This window comes from Oncorhynchus mykiss, chromosome 3 (genome assembly GCF_057628025.1).
Source record: "Oncorhynchus mykiss isolate SJ-2025 chromosome 3, ASM5762802v1, whole genome shotgun sequence".
Classification (NCBI taxonomy): Eukaryota; Metazoa; Chordata; class Actinopteri; order Salmoniformes; family Salmonidae; genus Oncorhynchus; species Oncorhynchus mykiss.
This window is the reverse complement of record NC_143024.1, coordinates 25,307,480-25,331,515: the sequence shown is the minus strand read 5'-3', so window position 1 is coordinate 25,331,515 and position 24,036 is coordinate 25,307,480. Positions and strand designations below refer to the sequence as shown.

General features: G+C 43.9%; 2 protein-coding genes across 7 annotated transcripts; both read left to right on the top strand.

The window, feature by feature from the left end:
• The first annotated feature begins 2,943 nt into the window (after positions 1-2,943).
• Positions 2,944-12,864, top strand: LOC110510265 (uncharacterized). Of its 4 annotated transcripts, none has more exons than XM_090226195.1 (8): positions 3,135-3,227; positions 3,947-4,076; positions 4,272-4,445; positions 4,728-5,243; positions 5,620-9,894; positions 9,987-10,173; positions 10,313-10,535; positions 10,780-12,864. In XM_090226195.1, the coding sequence occupies exons 2-8, from the start codon at positions 3,965-3,967 to the stop codon at positions 12,199-12,201; spliced, it is 6,909 nt and encodes a 2,302-aa protein (XP_090082321.1). In that variant the 5' UTR covers positions 3,135-3,227; positions 3,947-3,964; the 3' UTR covers positions 12,202-12,864. The 4 variants fall into 4 exon arrangements, with proteins under 4 accessions (XP_021447331.3, XP_021447337.3, XP_090082321.1 ...); XM_021591671.3 differs by having other exon boundaries at positions 3,138-3,227; positions 3,937-4,076; XM_021591656.3 differs by having other exon boundaries at positions 2,944-3,227; positions 3,937-4,445.
• Positions 12,718-21,588, top strand: LOC110510327 (uncharacterized). 3 transcript variants are annotated; one of them, XM_021591718.3, is made up of 5 exons: positions 12,718-13,019; positions 14,132-14,297; positions 15,873-15,988; positions 16,198-16,341; positions 19,625-21,588. In XM_021591718.3, exons 2-5 carry the CDS (start codon positions 14,150-14,152, stop codon positions 20,447-20,449), a joined length of 1,233 nt encoding a protein of 410 aa, XP_021447393.1. In that variant the 5' UTR covers positions 12,718-13,019; positions 14,132-14,149; the 3' UTR covers positions 20,450-21,588. The 3 variants fall into 3 exon arrangements, with proteins under 3 accessions (XP_021447393.1, XP_021447394.1, XP_090082328.1); XM_021591719.3 differs by having other exon boundaries at positions 13,006-13,281; XM_090226202.1 differs by having other exon boundaries at positions 13,012-14,022.
• Positions 21,589-24,036: the final 2,448 nt, after the last annotated feature.

The window sequence follows — 24,036 nt, the reverse complement described above, 5'->3', positions numbered from 1 at the left end:
CAAACTCTCTCCAGAAGTTCAGTGAGGATCTCTGAATGATCCAATGTTGACCTAAATGACTAATGATGATAAATACAATCCACCTGTGTGTAATCAAGTCTCCGTATAAATGCACCTGCACTGTGATAGTCTCAGAGGTCCGTTAAAAGCGCAGAGAGCATCATGAAGAACAAGGAACACACCAGGCAGGTCCGAGATACTGTTGTGAAGAAGTTTAAAGCCGGATTTGGATACAAAAAGATTTCCCAAGCTTTAAACATGCCAAGGAGCACTGTGCAAGCGATAATATTGAAATGAAAGGAGTATCAGACCACTGCAAATCTACCAAGACCTGGCCGTCCCTCTAAACTTTCAGCTCATACAAGGATAAGACTGATCAGAGATGCAGCCAAGAGGCCCATGATCACTCTGGATGAACTGCAGAGATCTACAGCTGAGGTGGGAGACTCTGTCCATAGGACAACAATCAGTCGTATATTGCACAAATCTGGCCTTTATGGAAGAGTGGCAAGAAGAAAGCCATTTCTTAAAGATATCCATAAAAAGTGTTGTTTAAAGTTTGCCACAAGCCACCTGGGAGACACACCAAACATGTGGAAGAAGGTGCTCTGGTCAGATGAAACCAAAATTGAACTTTTTGGCAACAATGCAAAACGTTATGTTTGGCGTAAAAGCAACACAGCTGAACACACCATCCCCACTGTCAAACATGGTGGTGGCAGCATCATGGTTTGGGCCTGCTTTTCTTCAGCAGGGACAGGGAAGATGGTTAAAATTGATGGGAAGATGGATGGAGCCAAATACAGGACCATTCTGGAAGAAAACCTGATGGAGTCTGCAAAAGACCTGAGACTGGGACGGAGATTTGTCTTCCAACAAGACAATGATCCAAAACATAAAGCAAAATCTACAATGGAATGGTTCAAAAATAAACATATCCAGGTGTTAGAATGGCCAAGTCAAAGTCCAGACCTGAATCCAATCGAGAATCTGTGGAAAGAACTGAAAACTGCTGTTCACAAATGCTCTCCATCCAACCTCACTGAGCTCGAGCTGTTTTGCAAGGAGGAATGGGGAAAAATGTCAGTCTCTCGGTGTGCAAAACTGATAGAGACATACCCCAAGCGACTTACAGCTGTAATCGCAGCAAAAGGTGGCGCTACAAAGTATTAACTTATTCAGACAGTTAGCAGGCCGAACCAAGGCTGAAGGTATCTCTAGACTAACATACGGCGCTCTGTTTTCAAGTCTTGACGGTAAAATCAGCAATGAGATAGACCAGATGCTTTTCAACTTTCTGTGGAGAAACCATACCCATCACATTAGGAAAACTGTTGTAATGAACACTTATGAGTATGTTGGGCTGAATTTTCTGGACTTTACTACCTTAAATAATACATTTAAGATCAATTGGATAAAACAATTCCTAAGAAGACCCACTTCTATGTGGAATTGTATTCCTCATCATGTATTCTCTACTTTTGGTGGCCTTACTTTCATTTTGTTTTGCAATTATAATATTGACAAAACTCAAGTGAAACTCTCTGCTTTTCATCAGCAGGTTTTCTTGTCATGGTCCTTCATTTATAAGTATAATTTTTCTCCACACAGGTATTATATATGGAATAATTAGGATATATTGTATAAAAATACTTCTTTGTTTTTAGAATATTGGTTCCGAAATAATATCCTATTGGTGAGCCAACTGGTAAATGCAGAGGGTCTTTTACTCAGTTATAAGGAATTCTTATCACTGTACAAGATCCCTGTAACACCTAAAGATTTCGCAATTGTTTTAGACGCCATTCCCTCAGGTGTTGCTTTATTATTCAGGAACGTGTCAAGAACTGACCTTCAGAACCTACCTTCTATTAACCCTGTTGACTCATCAATAGGAAATATCTGTTTATCTTTTGGTCCATTCAACAACAGAGCGATACGAACCTTATGTCATGCCTTATTGGAATGGATTTATTGATAATATCTGTTGGAAAAAAGTTTGGATGTTGCCACACACATACCTACTTGTTAACAAAATTAAGGAAGTTTCCTTTAAAATTGTTCATAAATATTATCCTGCCAACCACCATATGAAGAAGTTTAAGGAAAACATCAGCTCAAATTGTTCATTTTGTAATGACCACCTAGAAACATTGTTGCATCTTATTTGGCATTGTATTTATGTAAAGAAACTGTGGCAAGACATCAGTAGATTTATAATTGAACACATTTATGAAGATGTCACACTATTGTGGAGAAATGTACTGCTTGGATTCTTTACCTGGATTCTTTACCTACTATAAGTTGAAACAATTTTATGTAATTAATTTCATTATTCTTTTGGACAAATTGTATATTAACAAATTTAAATTTACAAACAAAACACCACATTTGATTACCTTACAAAAAAGAAATTGAACTATATTTTAAGACAATTAAATACTCTACTAACAAAAAAGCTGTTAGAATTATAAGTGTATGTTTGTCCCTTCAGGTCCTTGTGTAATGTGATGTTGTAACCCCTAGCCCAATTGTCCATTGTATATTATTCATATATACTTGTGTTCGTCTTGTACTTTCTGTAATGATTTTTTGTTAAGAGAAAAAAAAGATAACCATGCGGTATGGATGATGTGACGCAATCGTGGGGCATATGGAGGCTTTTATTTATTTATTTAAATTAACAACAAATCAATACATAAAGCACATGAGGGAACACAAGCATACATAGATTACAAACAATGGACAATCGAGCTAGGGGGTACAATATCACTTTACAATTACACAAGGACCTTAAGGGACATGCATATACTTACAATTCTAACAGTTTATTTGTTAGTAGAGCATTTAACCGTTTTAAATTACAATTCAATGTATTTTTGTAGGGTACGAAAATGTGGTGTTCTGTTTGTAGGGCGGGAGGTCCTGTATAAACACAAACTCACTTCCGTACTAATTTCTTTCACAACAGCTCTGCGAAGCATGAATGCCCTAATCTCTGCAAAGGCCATATGACGGTAAATGCTGCACGGCCAACTCAAACAGCAGATTTACCATGCAGCGCCTTTAAGGCTAAGCAGTGAATGATTGCATCTCAAGAAAAACTACAAGTCCCATTCTGCAACCTGGATGGTGTATGACGCCATGATATCTGCAGCTCGTTTGTGTTGGCTTTTTGCGAAGCGAGAAACGACGCGGAGATGTCTGGGCTAAAGAAACCAACATAGGTAACGTTATAGATGTACACGTAGTGGTGTGAGCAGTTATGCGGCGATACAAAGGCCGCTTGTGTGTAGTGCTGAGCGTTGCAAACGTTTTAAATCCACGCAATATAGGCCATTTGTATACCTTTCACCAATGCCGTTTCTGAGCTGTCCAGTAGCCTAGCAGCAAGACATCCGAACAATTAAAGATGCTGGATGGACACCAGTTAGTTGTGAGCAATAACGTTCCTCATCATTATTTGGCTTGTTTAGTCGGCCCATCATTTGCGTAGCAGTAAAGTACCCCTGGTTGTAGGCTTGTTGGTGTTGGTTTTCTGTTCTAGCGCAATGTAAAATACCATTCTTGTAGCCTATTACCCACCCCTCTTTGAGAGCATCTTTTTCATACAAATATCGTGTCTATTCATTTGCCTGCTAGCTGTCGATTAATGCAGCAGCATGTAATGATTCCCATGGAATCAGAACCAATAGGCTTAGCTTGGGGTGGCCCTTTTTTAAGGGCGTATACTCGCTTAGATTAAGAGTCGGTTGCTTTACATGCACACATAATGTTTCGGTGTCTTTTATTTATTATTTTTTTCATAAATACTTTTGAACGTCTCTTTTGGCCAGTGTTTTAGTGTGTAGTGTGTGATTCACTGTTTTCCACACCATTGTGTTTAACCCTAATGCAGATTTATTGTGTGTGTGTGTGTGTTGTTGAACTTCTCAGTCTTCTGCAGGGAATTCGTTTTACAAACATGGTTGAACCTCCAGTTGTGGCAGGAACCAAGTTGGTCATGGAGCGCTTGACACTGCCAGTTGAGACAGTTGAACAAACAGTAGAAGTTGAGGAACAACCAATACTTACAGGTGAACAATACATGGAAACGGATGAACAATACATGGAAACTTATGAACAACCAATGGAGACAGGGTTACAACCAGTGGCAACTGAAGAACAACCAATGAGTGAACTGCTACTTGTCACAGAAGAGGCTTCTGAGTGTGTCTCAGACCCCACTGCTTCTACGGAGATAATTCTTGAACTATCCGCTGTTCCTCTAGAGTCTGCTGCTCCTGAAGAGTGGGAACTGGGCCAACCTGAGGATGCACAGAAGGAGACCCATGTGGATGACGTGGCCGCTAGTGACAGAAAAAATATTCCCCCCAAGAAGAACAGAATGGAGCCACTCAAGATGGACATGTCCAGGCCACCAAAAATGGTGACGCCGCTCACATGTGAGTATTGAACTTCTTCTCTGATAGTCTGACATGACTGGTTACCATGTAATACATTTTTGTATTTATCTTTCAAGGCTTTAGTATTGCAGACATCTCATAATTTCCCCTGTAGTGTTTTTAGGCTATTTATTTGTAGTTCTTTCATAAGCAGTTTTAAGCTATTACGACAGTTCATTCATTTTTTGTTTTGCTCTTATAGTAACCTCCATTGTGTGTTAATATAGGTTTGAAGCTGGGATACAAGTGTTCTGTCCTCTAATCCCTTCTCCCTCCCCCCAGCTTCCCAGATCTCTCTGCAGTGCCTGGAGTGTCACATCATCTTCAGCGACCACAAGAGCAAAGAGCGCCACCTCAAGCAGAGTCACCCGGCAGAATATGAGCAATGCATGCTGGGGGATGCCCTGTTTGCCTGCTACGTCTGTGACCGCCAATTCACTAACTCCAGTGACCTCATGCTTCATCAGCGTGCACACACGGAAAAGACACCCTTCAAGTGCCCCATCTGTGGTGAGGCCTTCAGCCGTTCCTCTGAGCTCACCCTCCATAAGAAGCTTCACTTCGGCCTGTACGGATACACCTGCGCAGACTGTGGAAAACCCTGCAAGACACTCACCTTACTGAAGTATCACCGCCGCACACACACAGGGGAGAGGCCCTATGCGTGTAAGGAGTGTGGCAAGAGGTTTAGCATGTCCAAGGCCCTCCAGAAACACGCACTAGCGCATTCGCTGGAAGGAATGAAAGAAGTTGGAGGGATCACACCACCAATGAAGGCACAGCTAAAGAATAATAGTGGTGAGTACTGAAAAACATGTTTGTTTTCATGCCATACAACTACTGTGCTATAATGGGATGTGCAGTGAAATGCTAGTGATATACACTATACAGTGATTAAGCTAGTGATATACACTATACAGTGATTAAGCTAGTGATATACACTATACAGTGATTAAGCTAGTGATATACACTATACAGTGATTAAGCTAGTGATATACACTATACAGTGATTAAGCTAGTGATGTACAGTGATTAAGCTAGTGATATACAGTGATTAAGCTAGTGATGTACAGTGATTAAGCTAGTGCTGTACAGTGATTAAGCTAGTAATTCTATGCAGAACCAAACCTTTTACACCAAGATGTAAACTTTAATCTTTATTCTTTGTATCTAGGCACTGCAGTGGTAAAATTTTCCTGCTCCGTGTGCAAGGCAACCTTCAAGACTGCCAAGACACGGCTGCATCACATGAAACACAAGCACAACCTGTGTGTTACAGCATCCAGCAGCACCACACTAGCTGGCCAACAGGTGAAGCTAGGTCAGCCCATCATAACCCAGGTTCCTATGGGCCAGCCAACCTTTCTCCACATGGAACCCCTTGGGCCCTTCCAGCAGGTGGAAAACATAGACACTGAACAAATCCGGAAACTAATAGAGTCTTTGGGGAACGTGCGCAAAGTGAACCAGGTGGTGATACTGGGACAGGTGCCGCCACACGGTCAATCATTGGATCTACAGCGGCTACAGGGAAAGAGAGAGCATTTGCAACTCCGTTTTACTCAACCACAGTTTATAGAGCTGAAAAAGATTGGGGGTGGAGAGACTAAGTTGATGGGATTGGAACAGGCAAAGCCACAATGTGAATCGCTGGAACCAATTATTACATTGGAACCTGTAATATCAGATGGACAAATGGAGACCCCATTACTTTCACACACACAGGAAGTTGCATACGCTGTGCCAGCTGAGCATGCTGGATTAACACAAACACACGAAGGAGAGATGATTCCTCAGCAGTTACTTGGACAGACTGGTCAGACCGTTGAAGAAGAGAACACTATGATTCAGACTGTATCAGTGGAACAGGTGTTCTGTCACAGTGAAACAGTTGAGCTCAGGGAAATGGCTGAACAAAGTCAAACTGTTGTGTTGGAAGTCACTCCTTCACTGTTACCAACTCTGGAATTGGAACAGACTCAAACTGATCAACAAGGACTTATGTCTGCTTCCTCACTACCAACATTTCTACTTGAACAGACTTCTGGACAGAATCGAAGGGTTCAGGAGGGTATGAGTGACGGGACAAACATATTTCCAACAGTGGAGTTAAAGCTGACGCCATTAAAAACTGACCCGCAGGAAGAACTCTCCAATTCCTCATTGGTACCAACAGTTAAGTTTGCACAAACTCCTCCTGGACAAACAAGCCAGGTAGGAGAGACAGCCACACAGATGGAGACATTACAGTTAGAGCAGATATATTCCAGTATTGGACAGACACAACAGACGGGAATAGGACAGCGAAGATCAGTTGAGAAACCTCTTCTAGAAAACACAGAGAATGACCAGCAGCACATTTTGGAAAAGCCTTATGAAGGAAAGAAACAGACGGCACAAGAGCAGTTGCAGACACTGATAGATAAGTCTGTTTCTAACAACGCACTGAACAGCAGAGAGATGCCTCGCACGCAGACGTCAGAAATATTCCCTCCGCCGTCCGAGACAAAGGCACCACAGAGTTCACAACTGCCTGTGCATTTGATGTCAGTACAAGAATTTGTAAAAGTGAGGAAGAGAAAGCAGCCGAAGAACTCTATAGTGCAAGGAAATATGCAACAGCAGACAGTTGAGTTGAAAGAGAAGCCTGCCAAACGACCAAGAGCAAAGAAAGCTCATCTGGTCGTGAAGTTTGGTCCTAAAGAAAAGCCTAAAAACCAGAAGAAGCTTCCACAACCATCTAAGCTGCTTCAGAAAGGAGACCAGATTCAGGATATGAACCAAATGTCTCTCACAACTCTACCTGAAAAGAAATTGTCCTTAAAGGTTGGTAAAGAAAAAAAGGTCAAGAAGAAAAATGATATTTCCAAGTCAAAAATCAAATCCCCATCCATATTGTGTGAACCACATGTGCAGCAAGTCTTGCAGGTAGATGAGCAGGTGCATCAAGTGAAGCCGAGGAAGAAGAAAGTAAAAAAGCAACAATATGTAATTAGTGAGACTTTTGAGCAGATTAGCGCTGAGCCGATTAGCGAGCAAGAGGTGATCGCTCCACCCAAGCCAAAAAAGAAAAAGCAGCAGACGATGGCGCAGGAGGACCAGCCTAAGAAAACAAAGGGGCAAAAGCTGTCAAAAACGGGGAGAAAGAAAAAGAAACCGAATGTGGAAGCAAGCCCAATATCAGAAGGTATGCCCGACCCTAAAATAAAGCAACAGTCCCTACTCCTACTGAAGGGTCACAAACAGCCCCAATTGAAAGTTTACAAATTAGATGCCTCAAAAGCCCCCCAAGGTCAAACAGATCTCCACCAAGACACCCATCCCATCCATAAGAAGAAAGGGCCAAAAAGCAAACAACTAAAAATGCTAGCTGCTGGAGGGAAAAGAAAAGTAGGGAGACCCAAAAAGAACCACACAGCACTCTCTGTGTTGGCTCCTTTAAAGACTACGTCTCATTCTTCTGACACATCTCTGACCAAGCCAAAGACCAGCAGGAAACGTACAGCCCAAAAAGTGGAGACCGAGGGGATCATCAGTGGCTCTCATTCCCGGCGAGCCCTTGAATGTAAGGACTGTGGTGAGAGGTTTTCTGACGTCTCGTCCCTCCAGGAGCACAAGGCAGCCCTGCATGCAGTGGAGAGCCCTGGTCTCACCTACACTAACGGCAACATCTTTGAGGGCGTTTCTAGGTCAGATCTAGGCCAGTCTCCACTAAAAGTGACAGAAGAGGTCATTGAAAATTCATTGAGTCAAAACACATTTGGAATGCAGGTAGCATCTGACTGGGATATGGAGGTGGAGATGAGAGAGGTAGGGTTGGGAGAAAGAGGGGAGCGAGTCTCTTTCCCAACCCTAAACCCTTCCCCCTCTCTGCCTCTGGCTGCTGCGCTTGTTGAAGGTGGACAGAAGGGAAGGGAGAAGAACATGGAAAAAATTGCAGAGGGGATGGAATCATTTTCTCATATGGTCCCAAATTCAAATCAATCTTGCACCCCTCCACAAGTTCAATTCCCTTATCTGGCCAAATCTGACAAGGTCCAACCCCTTCTATTCGAGAGTCTTTCGCCTCCTCACCTCACACCCATAGCCCCCCTCCACAGCTGTCACCAAACGGAGGACACTAAGTCAGAGAGTCAGGGCAATATGAATGACACTGCTGATGCTCTCATACCTACCGTTTCTGGATTTGAGAACCTAGGGCCTATTGAGGATGAAATTAAAAAGGAGTTACTACTTGAGGTGGATTTGGTAACTGTTGGGGATGGGGACCAAAATGAGGGGGAACACCAGAGCTCACCTCATGAAGACAGTTCACCAAATGAGGGATCCAGCCTTCATGAAAACAACCGCACTCATGCACTACCTGCAAAAGCTCAGATTGGAAATGTGAATAGGACTGTAACAACACAAAATGTACAGACTGAATCCTGCCCCTCTGACCCACTGGAGATCAAGCAAGAAGAGGAGGAGATTATGGTGCAGAGGAGAGAAGTGGAAAAGAGGGGAGTGGGAAGAAAGAATTACACCAGGGGCAGGAAAAGAGGAGTTGGACGTGGGAGGAGAGGTTCAGCCACAAGGAAGGGTCTAGGAGGAGAGGGCATGAGAGAAATGGAACCAGAGAAAGAAACGGATGAATGTCAGGTAGTCTACCAGCTGTATTCACTCAATAATGATACTGAAATCAAGGATGAAGCAGACGTCACTACTCTCCATCCTGGTCAGTCATCTCCCATTAGTTTACAGACCGAGATCAGATCTATCTCTGAGCAAAACATGCTAACAGCTCCATGTCCATCTGGATCCTGCATCTCACCGCTTGAGGAGGACCCTGAGGACCAGGTAGTGTTTGAGCTAGAGTCAGTCACCACCAGTGTAGTGGAGGTGTTGAAGACCGAAGATGGGATGGTGATGAAGGAAGTAGCAGGGGACCAGGACGACAGGGACACTGGCCAATCCCCAGGCATCATACTGGAGAGGTTCCTCACCTCAAGGCAGAGCGAGGCAGAAGTGGGGGAGAATGGAGTGGTGCTCATGGCAGACTTGAGAGGTCAGGAGGTCAAGGTGGAGGAGAACACCTCCGATTTGGTTCCCTTGCCACACACCTCTCGTGCCAGACACACAGTGGAGCAGAGGGGGGTCAGGATGTATCTCCTGAAGCAGGAAAACAACCTGGTTTTGAATGATCCCCAGGTTAGTCAAGGTCAATCCCAATTGAATGTGGAGCAGAGCAGTACCAGGCAGTGCATATTCTACCCAGTGAAGGAGGAGCGGGAGCTTCTGGAGGAACCATCTCAAAGTGAGCAGGGGGTACCAGCCCTGGTGGAGCCTGGAGAGGCCAGACTCGACCATCCAGTGGAGACTCTATCCACTACCAACCCTGCAGTAGAGGAGTATGAGGTGAACAGGAGCACAGCAAAGTTTGGATCTGAGATGAATGAGTATGGAGAAGGTAAGATCTCAACATGTGTTGTAGCAATGTACCTTTTCATAAGCAATAGTGAAGATGGATGTAACTATCTAAGTGCTGTTTCTTTTTTACAGATGAGCTGGACTTTGAGCAGCAAGAAACAGAGGATCTTGTTGATTTCCTACTTCAGAATTCTGACGAAGTGGAGTCCGAGGTTGTTGAATGTTCTGACCCGCAGCCTGACCCTGAGGCTGTAGTTATGGCCTGTTACCATGACAGCCAAAGCCATGCCTCACTGCATTCAAATGATATACCATACAAGTAAGTATTGTAATTTGCCTTTTACTCATCATAAATACACTGTACAATTTAATTGTAATGTTTCTACTTTGTCATGTACTGTATGTATCCTTAAGGACATGTCATGTCAGTTTTGATGTAAATTGTTGTGCTCTCTCAGCTTGCCAACCACAGAAAGCCAGTCTCATTTAGGATCTATGGGAGGGTCCCAGACAGGGACTGGCTACAGGAAACCAATTGATTACTTCTCCAAGTATTTTGGTTGGGATGCTTGGTCTGAGATTGCCCGGTGCACAAATAAAGTGTCCCATCTATCGAACCCAGTGACAGCAAAAGAGGTAGCCCAGTTTGTCGGAATCCACATTGCCATGGGAACATTGAAGGTATATAAATGAAAGTATTGGCGTATAACCTGAATCTTATCCTTATGGCGGCTAGTTTTATTGCATCTTCATCCTTACTACACTGAATGGGACATGTAAAGAACAAATTAGTTGGGCCTAGTGGGTCAAACTCATGCTAATCTCTGCACTTTTGAATGTCTACAGTCATTCTTATGCGCATACTTTCTAATGCTGCATAAACTAACATTGTCTTCAATGCCGTTCTCCCTTTCTCCTCTCGTAGTTCCCCAGTCTCAAGCTGTACTGGCAGGACTTCACCAGGGTGCCTCTGGTTGCTGACACCATGTCTGCCTCCCGCTTCTCCCAACTCTCCTGCAAACTGCAACTGGCATCTCCAGCGCCAGCAGGGGATCCCATGGACACGCAGGAAGCTGGACCCAGTGGTAATCTAGACAGGCCTAAGGAGGGAGACACCACACGCAACCCACTCCGAGCTTTACACACCCCAGCTAATCCTACAGTTGGCACAACTAGAGGTGAACTGGATGGCAGCGGCCACACACTTAAACGCGGTCACAGTCAAATACAAGCTCTTAGCTCCAAGTCTGTGTCTGCAAAATCCACAACACAGACATCCACAATCCCTCACAGCATTTGGCAGAGGTGTGGGGACGTACCATCCAGCCAGGACTGTTTTAGTTTTAAAACTGACCCCCTTTGGCGGGTTAGACCGTTAATGGACCACGTTCGGGCCAGATACCTGATGCTGAGAAGAGAGGGTGACCATGGAGTCGATCAATACCCTCTCCCTTTGACGTGTAGAGCGGTCAACAACAAGCGGCCCTCCTTGCACAGCACTGTCTTAGTTAGATCTGACGGTCTGATCCTAGATTTCAACCTTAGTCTGGATCTCTCCAACAAAGAGACCACAGTTGAGAAAATGGTGCCCAGAGATGGGATGGTGTATCTCTGCAAGCAGGAGCTCTCTACCCCTGCCATGTTGGAGCACCTCCTTGGGTCTGGGGTGCATGGTGCGGGCAAGGTGGGAGGGGCCAAAGGACAGATGGGTGATGAGTTTGTTAGCTCTGACGGGCGGCTGATGCTACACAGGTACCATCTCGGCTTCATCCTCTCTACTGTAGGGAAGGCCCAGCAGAACATGGCATCGCTCGTCGACAGCTTCGAGAAGGCTCAAAAAGCAGCCAGCCTCAATAGAGACTTACTGAATCTCTACCATTCCCCACTCTCAGCCTCAGCACCATCTAGCTGGCCACAGGCTGTTCTGTGGTACCTTACAGATCTGGCTCTGGTAAACTCATGGATGCAGTACAGGCAGGATCATGTTCCTCTGCCTGAGCCTCTGAACCTCATGGCATTCAGGCTGGAGGTCTCCAAGGCCTTGATCCTCTCCAGTGGCTCAGACACCCAGGACGCAGCCCCTCCGCACCCCCCTCAGAAATTACACTCCCCGAGCACAGCCCCAGATCCTGGCCTGTTACAGGATAGTCCTCTCCCTGACGTGGCCACGCGGTACGACGGTTCGGGCCACTGGCCGGAGCAGCTTGGGGAGGGAGAAGGTGGCAGGTGCCGCTTCGGAGGCTGTGAGCGAATGTCTCGCGTACGATGCCTCAAGTGTTGCGTGTTTCTCTGTATCTCTCGTAACCACAACTGCTTCTTGAATTTCCACAGTCAAGGGAGTTTTTGAAGCTGATAAGATTTCTGTTTTTCTTTTTAATTGGTGCATGTTTTATTTAATGCTATGTTTAGCTTTTTTTTTGTATGTTTTTTTTTTCTTTTAGGTTAGAAGCTCTGATTTAATCATTTCTCCCCCTACACCATAGTTTTGAGTGCTTCTCTCTTTTCAGTGTCAGCTTTAGTTCTGTGCTGGAAATTAAGAACTTGGTCACTTTTTAGCCTACTGTGTAAATGTAATCTTGATGTATGCAATGGCTTTTGTTGTATGAAATTACCTACAAAAGAAAATGTGAATAGAGAATTAATGATAACCATAAAGTCAATGTCTCTGAAACCAAGTGAAAATACATTTGAAGATGTTTTTGTAATTCTCATTTTAAAAAAGTGCTGCCTTTTTTTTCCCTTCTGAACCTTGTTTTGTTGTTTACATGCCAATAAGCTTTTGCATGTGTTTTTGGCGTTCTTTGTAAATTGAATAATTGAGTTATTTAATACGGTTGGAGCAAATACATGTACGTTTTCTAACAGTTTGGGTTGTGAATTGTATTGGTCTGCCTGCTGCTACCTGCTAGTCTCAAGGTACATCATTCACCGGAGTTATTCATCTAGTCTTTAGCTACAAACAGCAAATTAATTCGATTTACCAAATAAACCGCACCCAAGCACAGACAAACACGTGTCTGCATTTGCTCAGGTTGTTAGGGGAAAGAGCAGAGACTCATTCAAAATGGATTTTTTTTGTTGAAGACTCAAAAATATTGCCTTTGTCACGTGACACGGGTCAATTCAATTTCCACATTAACTTCACTGTACTGGAAGCGGTTTGAGGTAGGTGGCTAACGGCATGTTCGCTTATGTACAATTCATGTTTAGCTGTAACGTTAGTTCGCTAATATCGTTTAAGACTTATGCCTACATATTTACCATATCGTTATGGTGGGGCAGTTGGTTTCCGTGAACTAAACGTGTCCGTAATATGCTTAATTGTTATTTATCCGTTTGAATTGTTAGCCTGCCAGCTAATGTAGCTAGCTAGGTTGTAATTCGAACTTGGTGTTAGCTCAGCAAACCATTGAGGTATAAGACTAAGGTAAATACACCGTTGACTGTTAAACCGTTTAGCAAGAACCTAAAACGGACCCCTAACCAATTGTTTAAAAAAAAAAACGGAAATATCGGTTTGGCGATCAGGCGTGTCGGTGTAGCCTTTAGCTAACGTTTGTCTAACAGGAGTTTCGCCAAGTCATATTTAGACAACTAACTTCACTTAGTATAAATGTAACATGTCTATCGTCATTGGCATACTGTATACATCTAGCCAAAGTATAACTAACGTTGCTTCACTTCGTGAAAATAAGTTGTTTCTGGGGAATCTCGCAATCCTTCCAGTGACCGACTTGCAGTAGCTTGCTACCGTTAGCTGACACGGGCATCATCACCGCTAGCTAACTTTAGGGCCTTGTTGGTTTGGGAGCCTATTTCAGCTAACGTTAGCGCCTTTAGCTGCTAGCTGTGCATGTTTCAACGTTATCTTGTGCTTACCTTTATTGCAAACACATTTTAATGCTAACAAATAAATTCATTGCGGGAACTTAGCTAGCTGTAGTTCATTAACTTTAGCTAACAGCTGGCTATGTAGTTAACTAGTTAAAAACTTAGTTCGCAACTAACATCGCGTTATCTAGCCAGCTAACGTTAGCTGGCCAGCCATAAAGTCAGTGAACCCGTTTCCTGTTCAGTCCAAATAAGGGGGATTTAATTGAGATACGCCTGTGCACAATACTTAGTTATTGTAAATGTCTGTCTTAACTTGTGTTATCTAGCTTGCAATGTGAGGATAACTCTTATTAGCTATATTAAAGCACATCTGGCTACATTACATATTAATTTACCTCACTGGTTGGGTTAACTCTACCATCCTTATGTTTAAACTTTTCAAGGACATCCAGTCTTCCACGATGGACTCAGACATACTGAATATAGAGGAAATAGTGATGGGGAAGGGGCCACCAGATCCCCCTGCAGAACTGACCACTGAGAAACCAGCAGAACACTACAAACCCATTGCCTCCTTCAAAGCACCACCTCCACCCACCATTCAACCATGTGAGTTGGGTGGCAGTTTAAAAAAAAAAGTTAAAATAAGTGTTTTTATGGCAGAAAAGTCAGTATACTTACAAGAGGTATGCAAACAGACAATGATAACATATGTTATGGGGTACAACAAATTACAGATTATACAAAGACTTTAAAACATGCACACATTGGGTGTCAGTTACTCTACTGTTTAGTTTTTGTAATGACTCACAGATAGGGCTGTTACGGTGACCGTATTACCGACACACCGGCTGTCACGAGTCATGACTGCAGTCAAATTCCATGTGACCATTTAGTCACGGTAATTAGGCTTCTCCAAGCTCTGATGGTCATTAGTAGCCAACCAAACCTGCTAACTGCATGGTACTCTGCACTCTATTGTCCCTCTTATCACTGACATCCATGCAAATGTTATCGAAAATCAAATCAAACTCTTCATGAGAGCTCATGTTGCGCAACATTTCTATAGGCTATGCAATTGTGTGAGAAAACAGAGTGATGGTCTCTATTAAAAAGAGGATCCCATCAGCTTTCTATATGCTAGGCCTACTATATTAATTTCTCAACTTTACTAATATGTAGCACATTGCTTTGCTTTACAACAGGAATATAGCCTACCTGGCAGGCATGAAAATGAACCACGGGAAAAGCATCCTCCGTTTGCTATTTAAGTGCCTAGATGACATGTATTTTTTTCCTCAGCTGCCCCTGTCTTGACAGGTGCATGATAATGGTCCATTCTAATTCAAAACAAATTTCATACATTATTTAGTATATTTAAAGACTAGATTAAATCAATAATAGTGTGATGGGTGACAATATTAGCATATCACTTGTGAATAATATAATCACTTGTGAATGATACCAAGGTTAAGACAAACAGTGCATGCTTTTTTTGCAACTTTTTCAAATCAGTCACAAACCTCATGTAGCCTACCCCATAGGCCTCAATGTTTTGATAAGGTTTGTATCACAACTAAAGTGGCCAAATAACTGCTTAAAATTAAGCACATTAATCCGCTTTACAACTGGTGTAGAGCATAACTGGCATAAATACGCAGTGTGTAATATCCTTTCTATTTTATTCAGCTATGTTCAATTGTATTCTTCATACTATAAAATAATGCCATGGAATTCTAAGCCAGTTTTGTCTGCTAAATTAACTAGTGTAGCCCACAGCCATATGGCATAGCCAGATCAGGGCCTAAAAGAAGCACAAGTGAGTATGCTATACTGTTCTTCAGAACTAGACTAGATTTTCTTCATATCATGTTTCTTTAGACCTAAGATAAATTGTGGTTTTGTGATATTACATGGATTTGCTGGACTTTATTTTCATGCAGACCTTTGGAACATCTACATCAGTGGCTTGTATGCTTAGAAGACAGGAGATGCTAAATGTTTGTTCATTACTGAGACGTTCAGTTATTTGCTTGCCAATCACCGTCTGACAAAATGTACTGACCGCCACTGCCCTACTCATTGACAAATACATATTTTCTTTGGTTTGAATGAAATCAATCTGGTAGGTAGGGAAGGCAATGCATTTTCAGCTGTCATATCGCTGACCCCCTCTTCTCACAGATCAGCATGAGAACCTGCAGTGTTTCCAGTGCTTCATCACCTTCTGTAACTCCAAAGCCAAGGAGAGGCACATGAAGAAGAGCCATCGTGAGGAGTACAAGCAGCAGCTCCAGCAGGTATGCTGCTACACAACCTGCCTAACAATCAAAACACTTACTAGAAGGTATTACCTACGGAAACCCTGTTTTTACCTTAAACAGTCTTCTGTCATATTAAAAGCTTCAGACCAACATAACAATACTACTTTCCAGACTAGACCTGTGGGAATTTGCCCCCCCCCCCCCAATTTACCAAACGCATTCATTAATTGTCTATTTTTTTCCAGGGAGATACTCTGTTCACCTGCTATGTGTGTGACCGTACCTTTCCGTCCTCGGAGGAGCTGACCCAGCACCAGGGCTCACACAATAAGGAGGACAAGCCCTTCAAGTGTCCCCACTGCCAGGAGAGCTTCCGCACCTTCTCTGAGGTGAGTGCAGAACAGTGACACAGGTTCTGAACTAATATACACTGCTCAAAAAAATAAAGGGAACACTAAAATAACACATCCTAGATCTGAATGAATGAAATATTCTTATTAAATAATTTTTTCTTTACATAGTTGAATGTGCTGACAACAAAATCACACACATTATCAATGGAAATCAAATTTATCAACCCATGGAGGTCTGGATTTGGAGTCACACTCAAAATTAAAGTGGAATACCACACTACAGGCTGATCCAACTTTGATGTAATGTCCTTAAAACAAATCAAAATGAGGCTCAGTAGTGTGTGTGGCCTCCACGTGCCTGGGCATGCTCCTGATGAGGTCGCCACCTCTGGTCTCCTGAGGGATCTCCTCCCAGACCTGGACTAAAGCATCCGCCAACTCCTGGACAGTCTGTGGTGCAACGTGGCGTTGGTGGATGGAGCGAGACATGATGTCCCAGATGTGCTCAATTGGATTCAGGTCTGGGGAACGGGCGGGCCAGTCCATAGCATCAATGCCTTCCTCTTGCAGGAACTGCTGACACACTCCAGCCACATGAGGTCTAGCATTGTCTTGCATTAGGAGGAACCCAGGGCCAACCGCACCAGCATATGGTCTCACAAGGGGTCTGAGGATCTCATCTCGGTACCTAACGGCAGTCAGGCTACCTCTGGCGAACACATTGAGGGCTGTGCGGCCCCCCCAAAGAAATGCCACCCCACACCATGACTGACCCACTGCCAAACCGGTCATGCTGGAGGATGTTGCAGGCAGCAGAATGTTCTCCACGGCGTCTCCAGACTGTCACGTCTGTCACATGCTCAGTGTGAACTTACTTTCATCTGTGAAGAGCACAGGGCGCCAGTGGTGAATTTGCCAATCTTGGTGTTCTCTGGCAAATGCCAAACGTCCAGCACGGTGTTGGGCTGTAAGCACAACCCCCACCTGTGGACGTCGGGCCCTCATACCACCCTCATGGAGTCTGTTTCTGACCGTTTGAGCAGACACATGCACATTTGTGGCCTGCTGGAGGTCATTTTGCAGGGCTCTGGCAGTGCTCCTCCTGCTCCTCCTTGCACAAAGGTGGAGGTAGCGGTCCTGCTGCTGGGTTGTTGCCCTCCTACGGCCTCCTCCACGTCTCCTGATGTACTGGCCTGTCTCCTGGTAGCGCCTCCATGCTCTGGACACTATGCTGACAGACACAGCAAACCTTCTTGCCCCAGCTCGCATTGATGTTCCATCCTGGATGAGCTGCACTACCTGAGCCACTTGTGTGGGTTGTAGACTCCGTCTCATGCTACCACTAGAGTGAAAGCACTGCCAGCATTCAAAAGTGACCAAAATATCAGCCAGGAAGCATAGGAACTGAGAAGTGGTCTGTGGTCACCACCTGCAGAACCACTCCTTTATTGGGGGTGTCTTACTAATTGCCTATAATTTCCACCTGTTGTCTATTCCATTTGCACAACAGCATGTGAAATTTATTGTCAATCAGTGTTGCTTCCTAAGTGGACAGTTTGATTTCACAGAAGTGTGATTGACTTGGAGTTACATTGTGTTGTTTAAGTGTTCCCTTTATTGTTTTGAGCAGTGTATGTTTAGTGTGACACTGCTTGAATAGCTTGAAATGAACCAGCAAAGTCAGACTCAAGGTCTCGACATAATAAATAAATAAACGTGTTTTATTGTCAGATGCAACGGATAGGTGCAGTGAAATGTGTTGTTTTACAGTGTCAGCCATAGTACAGAGCCCCTGGAGTAAATAAGGGTTAAGTGCCTTGCTCAAGGGCATATTGTCAGTTTTCACCTTGTCTGCTCGGGTATTTGAATCGGCAACCTTTTACTTACTGGCCCAACACTCTAACTGCTAGGCTGCCTGCCACCCAGGCTACATTGACACTTGCCCAGGGCAATTTTTTTATTTTCTTCAATCAAGCAGATTATAGAGTTAAATTGTTCAAATGGACAAGTAAAAAAATCTCTGTTAGACTACTCTGATCAGACTTGGATAAAGGTGTCCTCCGGATGTGATGTGGTGTTCACTGTCCTCCCAATCTATGCAGAGTGCATCGGAGCATAATTATTGTAGTCCTGTGTTGACGGATATGAGGGGTCTTTCAATCATGCAGTCGCGAGATGCGTTTTTTTTTTTTTTTAGCTCAAAGTGCACATTTGTTGATTGCTACTTATTGAGTTATTTGCCCAGTTATAGCTAATTTTTGGTCATCAATGAAAATCCTGGAAAATTCATTGTGCGTACATCACCTGCGTGTGTGTCAGTGGGCTGTTGCCTTAGAGACATTTGGGCAGTGGATAAAATGACATACAACAGACTAATTGCCAATTCAAAACATTGTTTAGTTTGGCTGGTTCTCACTTGCTAACTATTTAGCTATTAGCATGTATCAATGTTCAATGTCCTAAAATAACTTAAAATAAAATAACATAAAATAACCATTCTTGTATAACTGCAAATGGCCGACAGTTCAGTTGATACGGGTGCGCAGTGCATGAAATGCTGCCTACTCCGGTTGTAATACTGTCTCGAGCTCAAAATTGGAATGGATTCTCCTCTATTCAATACTGGCCATGAAATACTGACAGTGTAAAAAAACAAACATGTTTTTAGAATAGCCTAATTGACGAGTAACTCCTATGCTGTCAACATCTCCCCAGAACACTGAATATTTTAACCTTAAAATTAGTTAAACATCTTAGTTAGCTACTTCTCCCACCTCTCCCGCCATTTGATCCCTGGTACATTAAGTGAGGGAATTATTTTATAAAGATAACAAAAAGTATTTGGTTGTAATTGTAATGTTGCAGGGTGGCCAACTATCCTCCTGGAGAGCTACTTGATAGTGCAGGCTTTTGCTCCAGCCCTGTTTGAACACACCACATTGTAAAACATCAGCTGCTCAACAGGACCTTGACTGGTGTGTTTGACCAGGGTTGGATCATTAGCTTGCACACCCAGTAGCTCTCCAGATGGAGGGTTGACGGACCATGTTTTATACAGTAGCCTTTTATATCAGTGCAGTATTTTACTTTGTGGGGGTTATGTGCCTTGCTCAAGGCCACTAAGAGAATATGTAGTACATGGGATCAGAGACCAGCAGCCTTCTATTGTCAAAACCAGTGATGATAATACATTTTATTTTGTGAAGTGGTTCCTTGCAACACAGTTTTCAGTCACCTTTTTGGACCATGGTGTTGATGTCAATCACTGGACTCTTCCCTCAGCCTTGACTCACGTCTGTTCACTCTCTGCCCCCCTCAGCTGACGACCCACAGGAGACAGGTCTGTCCAGAGAGGCAATTTGTGTGTAAGGACTGCAGTGAGACCTTCCGCAGCCCTGCCTTCCTTCGTACCCACCGCCTGGCCCAGCACCCCCGTCCAGAGGCAGAGGTGGAAGAGCCAGATGACCCTACCAAGACCCACCGCTGTGGGAAGTGCAACCGGGGCTTTGAGACCGAGTCTGAGCTAATAATGCACCAAGAGAACCACGCCGGTGACCAGCACTGCAACGGCAGCGCCTCGCCCGCCAAGAAGCGTGGACGGCCCTTTAAAGCAGAGGACTCAACGGTTGGAGGGAAGAAGAGAAAGAAGAAGGAAGAGGGCACAGAGGAGGCTGAGACTGGAAACAATGCAGAGGAGGCTGCAGCAGCTCCGGCTGAGACCAAGGGGAAAGCAGGAGGCGGTGGCAGACGGGGCCGTCCTAAAGCAGCAGTAGGCGAGGAGGCCAGAGAAGACGACAGTGAAGCCCCAGCAGAGGAGAAGAAGCCCAAAGCGGCTCCCGCTCCACCCAAGCAACACCCCTGCCCTGAGTGTGAGCTCACGTTCCCTGCCCTGGCCCAGCTCCGCGCCCACAAGAAGGAAAAGCACATCCCACGTAAGGCCCACCCCTGCAAGGAGTGTGAGGAGAGCTTTGCCCGTCCCGAGCAGCTAGAAGCCCACAAGAACCGGGCACACATCAAGGGGCGTTATGCCTGCCCTACCTGTGGCAAGAGCTTTGGCCGAGAGAGCAACCTGAAGGGCCACCAGCAGAGCAGCCACCCAGAGGAGGAGGAGAAGCAAGAGGCAGCGGGCCGCAGCAAGAGATAATTCAGAATGGGGAAGGGGGGATTATCTGTGAAGTGATTGGGGGGACGAAGAATCAGGGATTTTTAAGAATTTGAATTTTGTCAAGGGTTTTTGTTGGTTTGAGGTTGGGTGTGAAATTTAGATCCTAAGTTTGAAGTGTTTTTAGAATGTGAGAAAGACAGGTGAGGAATTCTTTGCAGGATTTTTAACAGGTGAGCTAAGGCGTCCCACTGATAGTTCAGCATTTGCCATTTCTGGATTGTGTTAGGATGTTCAAGGCACACATCACACTTGGAGTGACTGACTTACTAACCAAAAGAATGTAAGCTGTTAAATCCATCTGTTATACACCTGTCTTATCTGGACTAAGAACAACAATAATTAGTTTTGGGCATCATGTTTGTTCCATTTGATTAATATCTTTAAATTATTATCATGATAATGGAGATACACCTCTAAAAAATAATGTAAAAACAGTATGTAAAATGCTTTTCATGCTGTCTGACAAATGGAGCTTTTCTTGTTTTATGATTTTTATATTGCTAAGGACGTGTTCTGTAGTAGCAGATGAAATGCAACAACCGTGCATTTTATAAAACCTGTTGGGGATATTTACTTTTTGAGAGAGCTTCTTGTGATAAGTGAACATGGATTGGAATGTTTGGGAGTTACATAACGTCTCATAGAAATTGCATCTATTTATATACGGTTTCTGGTGCATTGTAATGCCGAGCTGTTTCTATTATGATTAACTTCTAAATTATACTGCTATTAAATGCGCAGGGTATAAAAAAAGATCAATGTATTTATCCTCTTAAGTTAGTTTGGTTTAGGCCCAATGGTTCTTCTTTGGTTTCATGCATGGATTTTAACATGTCATCCTAAACAATGGTTGTAATGAAGACTAATAGACTCAAATTAAGATAATCCTGCCACCAGCTACACCTTGTCACCTTTTATTTTGGATTTGTTATACTTAATTTAAATGTCATAGATATTCTAATGAACTTTCCATAAATGATTTGCTGACATTTTGGCATGATGACGAAATGACCAGAGGCCTAAATGGACATGTTCTTGTTTTCATCATTCTCCCCATGTAACATGCCTGGACACTGCCAATATGTAATAAAGGTGCCCCAAGGGCTGCTACAGAATGACACATTTGTCTGTATGCCTTTCAATGTGTCCTTCATTCACCCCCCATTTTCTATTAATTGTGCTTTGTGATGTCACCTGCTATTGCCCAGCAGCTGTAACTACAGACAGATGATCAATTAAATTCAGAATTAAAACATTCTAAAAGGTAGTAAGTAGGCCCCCCAAAAAATCACTGACCATAGGTCAACCAATGGTAAGCCAATCTTTCTGTGGACAATCCCAAACGTAATCCCTCACCTAGCGCAGGTAATTGAATAAGTGGACAGGCTATTTGTAGAGTATGATGGATAAATTATATATAAGGTTTTAGCCGTTGCCCAATGAGCCATTAGGTTGACAACAGACGCCCTGTACCGATAGCAAGATGAACATAATTTAGTTTACTTCACCCTCTGCTGTTTAAAAGAAGTATTGCGTTTCTAAAATAAAATGACTTACCTTTGAGTTTTTGCCTATGCTTTTTTTTGTATTAAAACAAATCTAAGCTTAAAGTATCTTGTGAGCTTGCTGATTTGTAAAACAGTTTTCCTACACACATAGTTACTGTCTTTATTATATTGGAACCACTGCTTATTATATAGCTATTAAAAATGTAAACCTATAATTTACTGAACATTCTTATCCAGTTAATCTCACCTGATTAATTTGGTCCCCTGTTTCACATGTTCTCAATCACCCATTTTCAATACCATATTCATCCCGAGGGTGGATACATTTAGAGATGCCACCAAAAAACAGGGAGTCCTGGGTTTGATTTTACAGGTATTTTGCATCTTTATTGCATAGCTCTCCTCTGTCTTCATTTAATGCCAGGGACTTGCACATTTTATGAATGCCCACTAAGAGCCTCTTGCACTGTGGATTTCTAGGCAATTTTTCCATAATTTGGTTTTGCTGATTTGATGTCCTTGTCATTCACTGCTCAAAAAAATAAAGGGAACACTTAAACAACACAATGTAACTCCAAGTCAATCACACTTCTGTGAAATCAAACTGTCCACTTAGGAAGCAACACTGATTGACAATAAATTTCACATGCTGTTGTGCAAATGGAATAGACAACAGGTGGAAATTATAGGCAATTAGTAAGACACCCCCAATAAAGGAGTGGTTCTGCAGGTGGTGACCACAGACCACTTCTCAGTTCCTATGCTTCCTGGCTGATATTTTGGTCACTTTTGAATGCTGGCAGTGCTTTCACTCTAGTGGTAGCATGAGACGGAGTCTACAACCCACACAAGTGGCTCAGGTAGTGCAGCTCATCCAGGATGGCACATCAATGCGAGCTGTGGCAAGAAGGTTTGCTGTGTCTGTCAGCGTAGTGTCCAGAGCATGGAGGCGCTACCAGGAGACAGGCCAGTACATCAGGAGGCGTGGAGGAGGCCGTAGGAGGGCAGCAACCCAGCAGCAGGACCGCTACCTCCGCCTTTGTGCAAGGAGGAGCAGGAGGAGCACTGCCAGAGCCCTGCAAAATGACCTTCAGCAGGCCACAAATGTGCATGTGTCTGCTGAAACGGTCAGAAACAGACTCCATGAGGGTGGTATGAGGGCCCGACGTCCACAGGTGGGGGTTGTGCTTACAGCCCAACACCGTGCAGGACGTTTGGCATTTGCCAGAGAACACCAAGATTGGCAAATTCGCCACTGGCGCCCTGTGCTCTTCACAGATGAAAGCAGGTTCACACTGAGCACATGTGACAGACGTGACAGTCTGGAGACGCCGTGGAGAACGTTCTGCTGCCTGTAACATCCTCCAGCATGACCGGTTTGGCGGTGGGTCAGTCATGGTGTGGGATGGCATTTCTTTGGGGGGCCGCACAGCCCTCCATGTGCTCGCCAGAGGTAGCCTGACTGCCATTAGGTACCGGGATGAGATCCTCAGACCCCTTGTGAGACCATATGCCGGTGCGGTTGGCCCTGGGTTCCTCCTAATGCAAGACAATGCTAGACCTCATGTGGCTGGAGTGTGTCAGCAGTTCCTGCAAGAGGAAGGCATTGATGCTATGGACTGGCCCGCCCGTTCCCCAGACCTGAATCCAATTGAGCACATCTGGGACATCATGTCACGCTCCATCCACCAATGCCACGTTGCACCACAGACTGTCCAGGAGTTGGCGGATGCTTTAGTCCAGGTCTGGGAGGAGATCCCTCAGGAGACCATCCGCCACCTCATCAGGAGCATGCCCAGGCGTTGTAGGGAGGTCATACAGGCACGTGGAGGCCACACACACTACTGAGCCTCATTTTGACTTGTTTTAAGGACATTACATCAAAGTTGGATCAGCCTGTAGTGTGGTTTTCCACTTTAATTTTGAGTGTGACTCCAAATCCAGACCTCCATGGGTTGATAAATTTGATTTCCATTGATAATTTTTGTGTGATTTTGTTGTCAGCACATTCAACTATGTAAAGAAAAAGTATTTAATAAGAATATTTCATTCATTCAG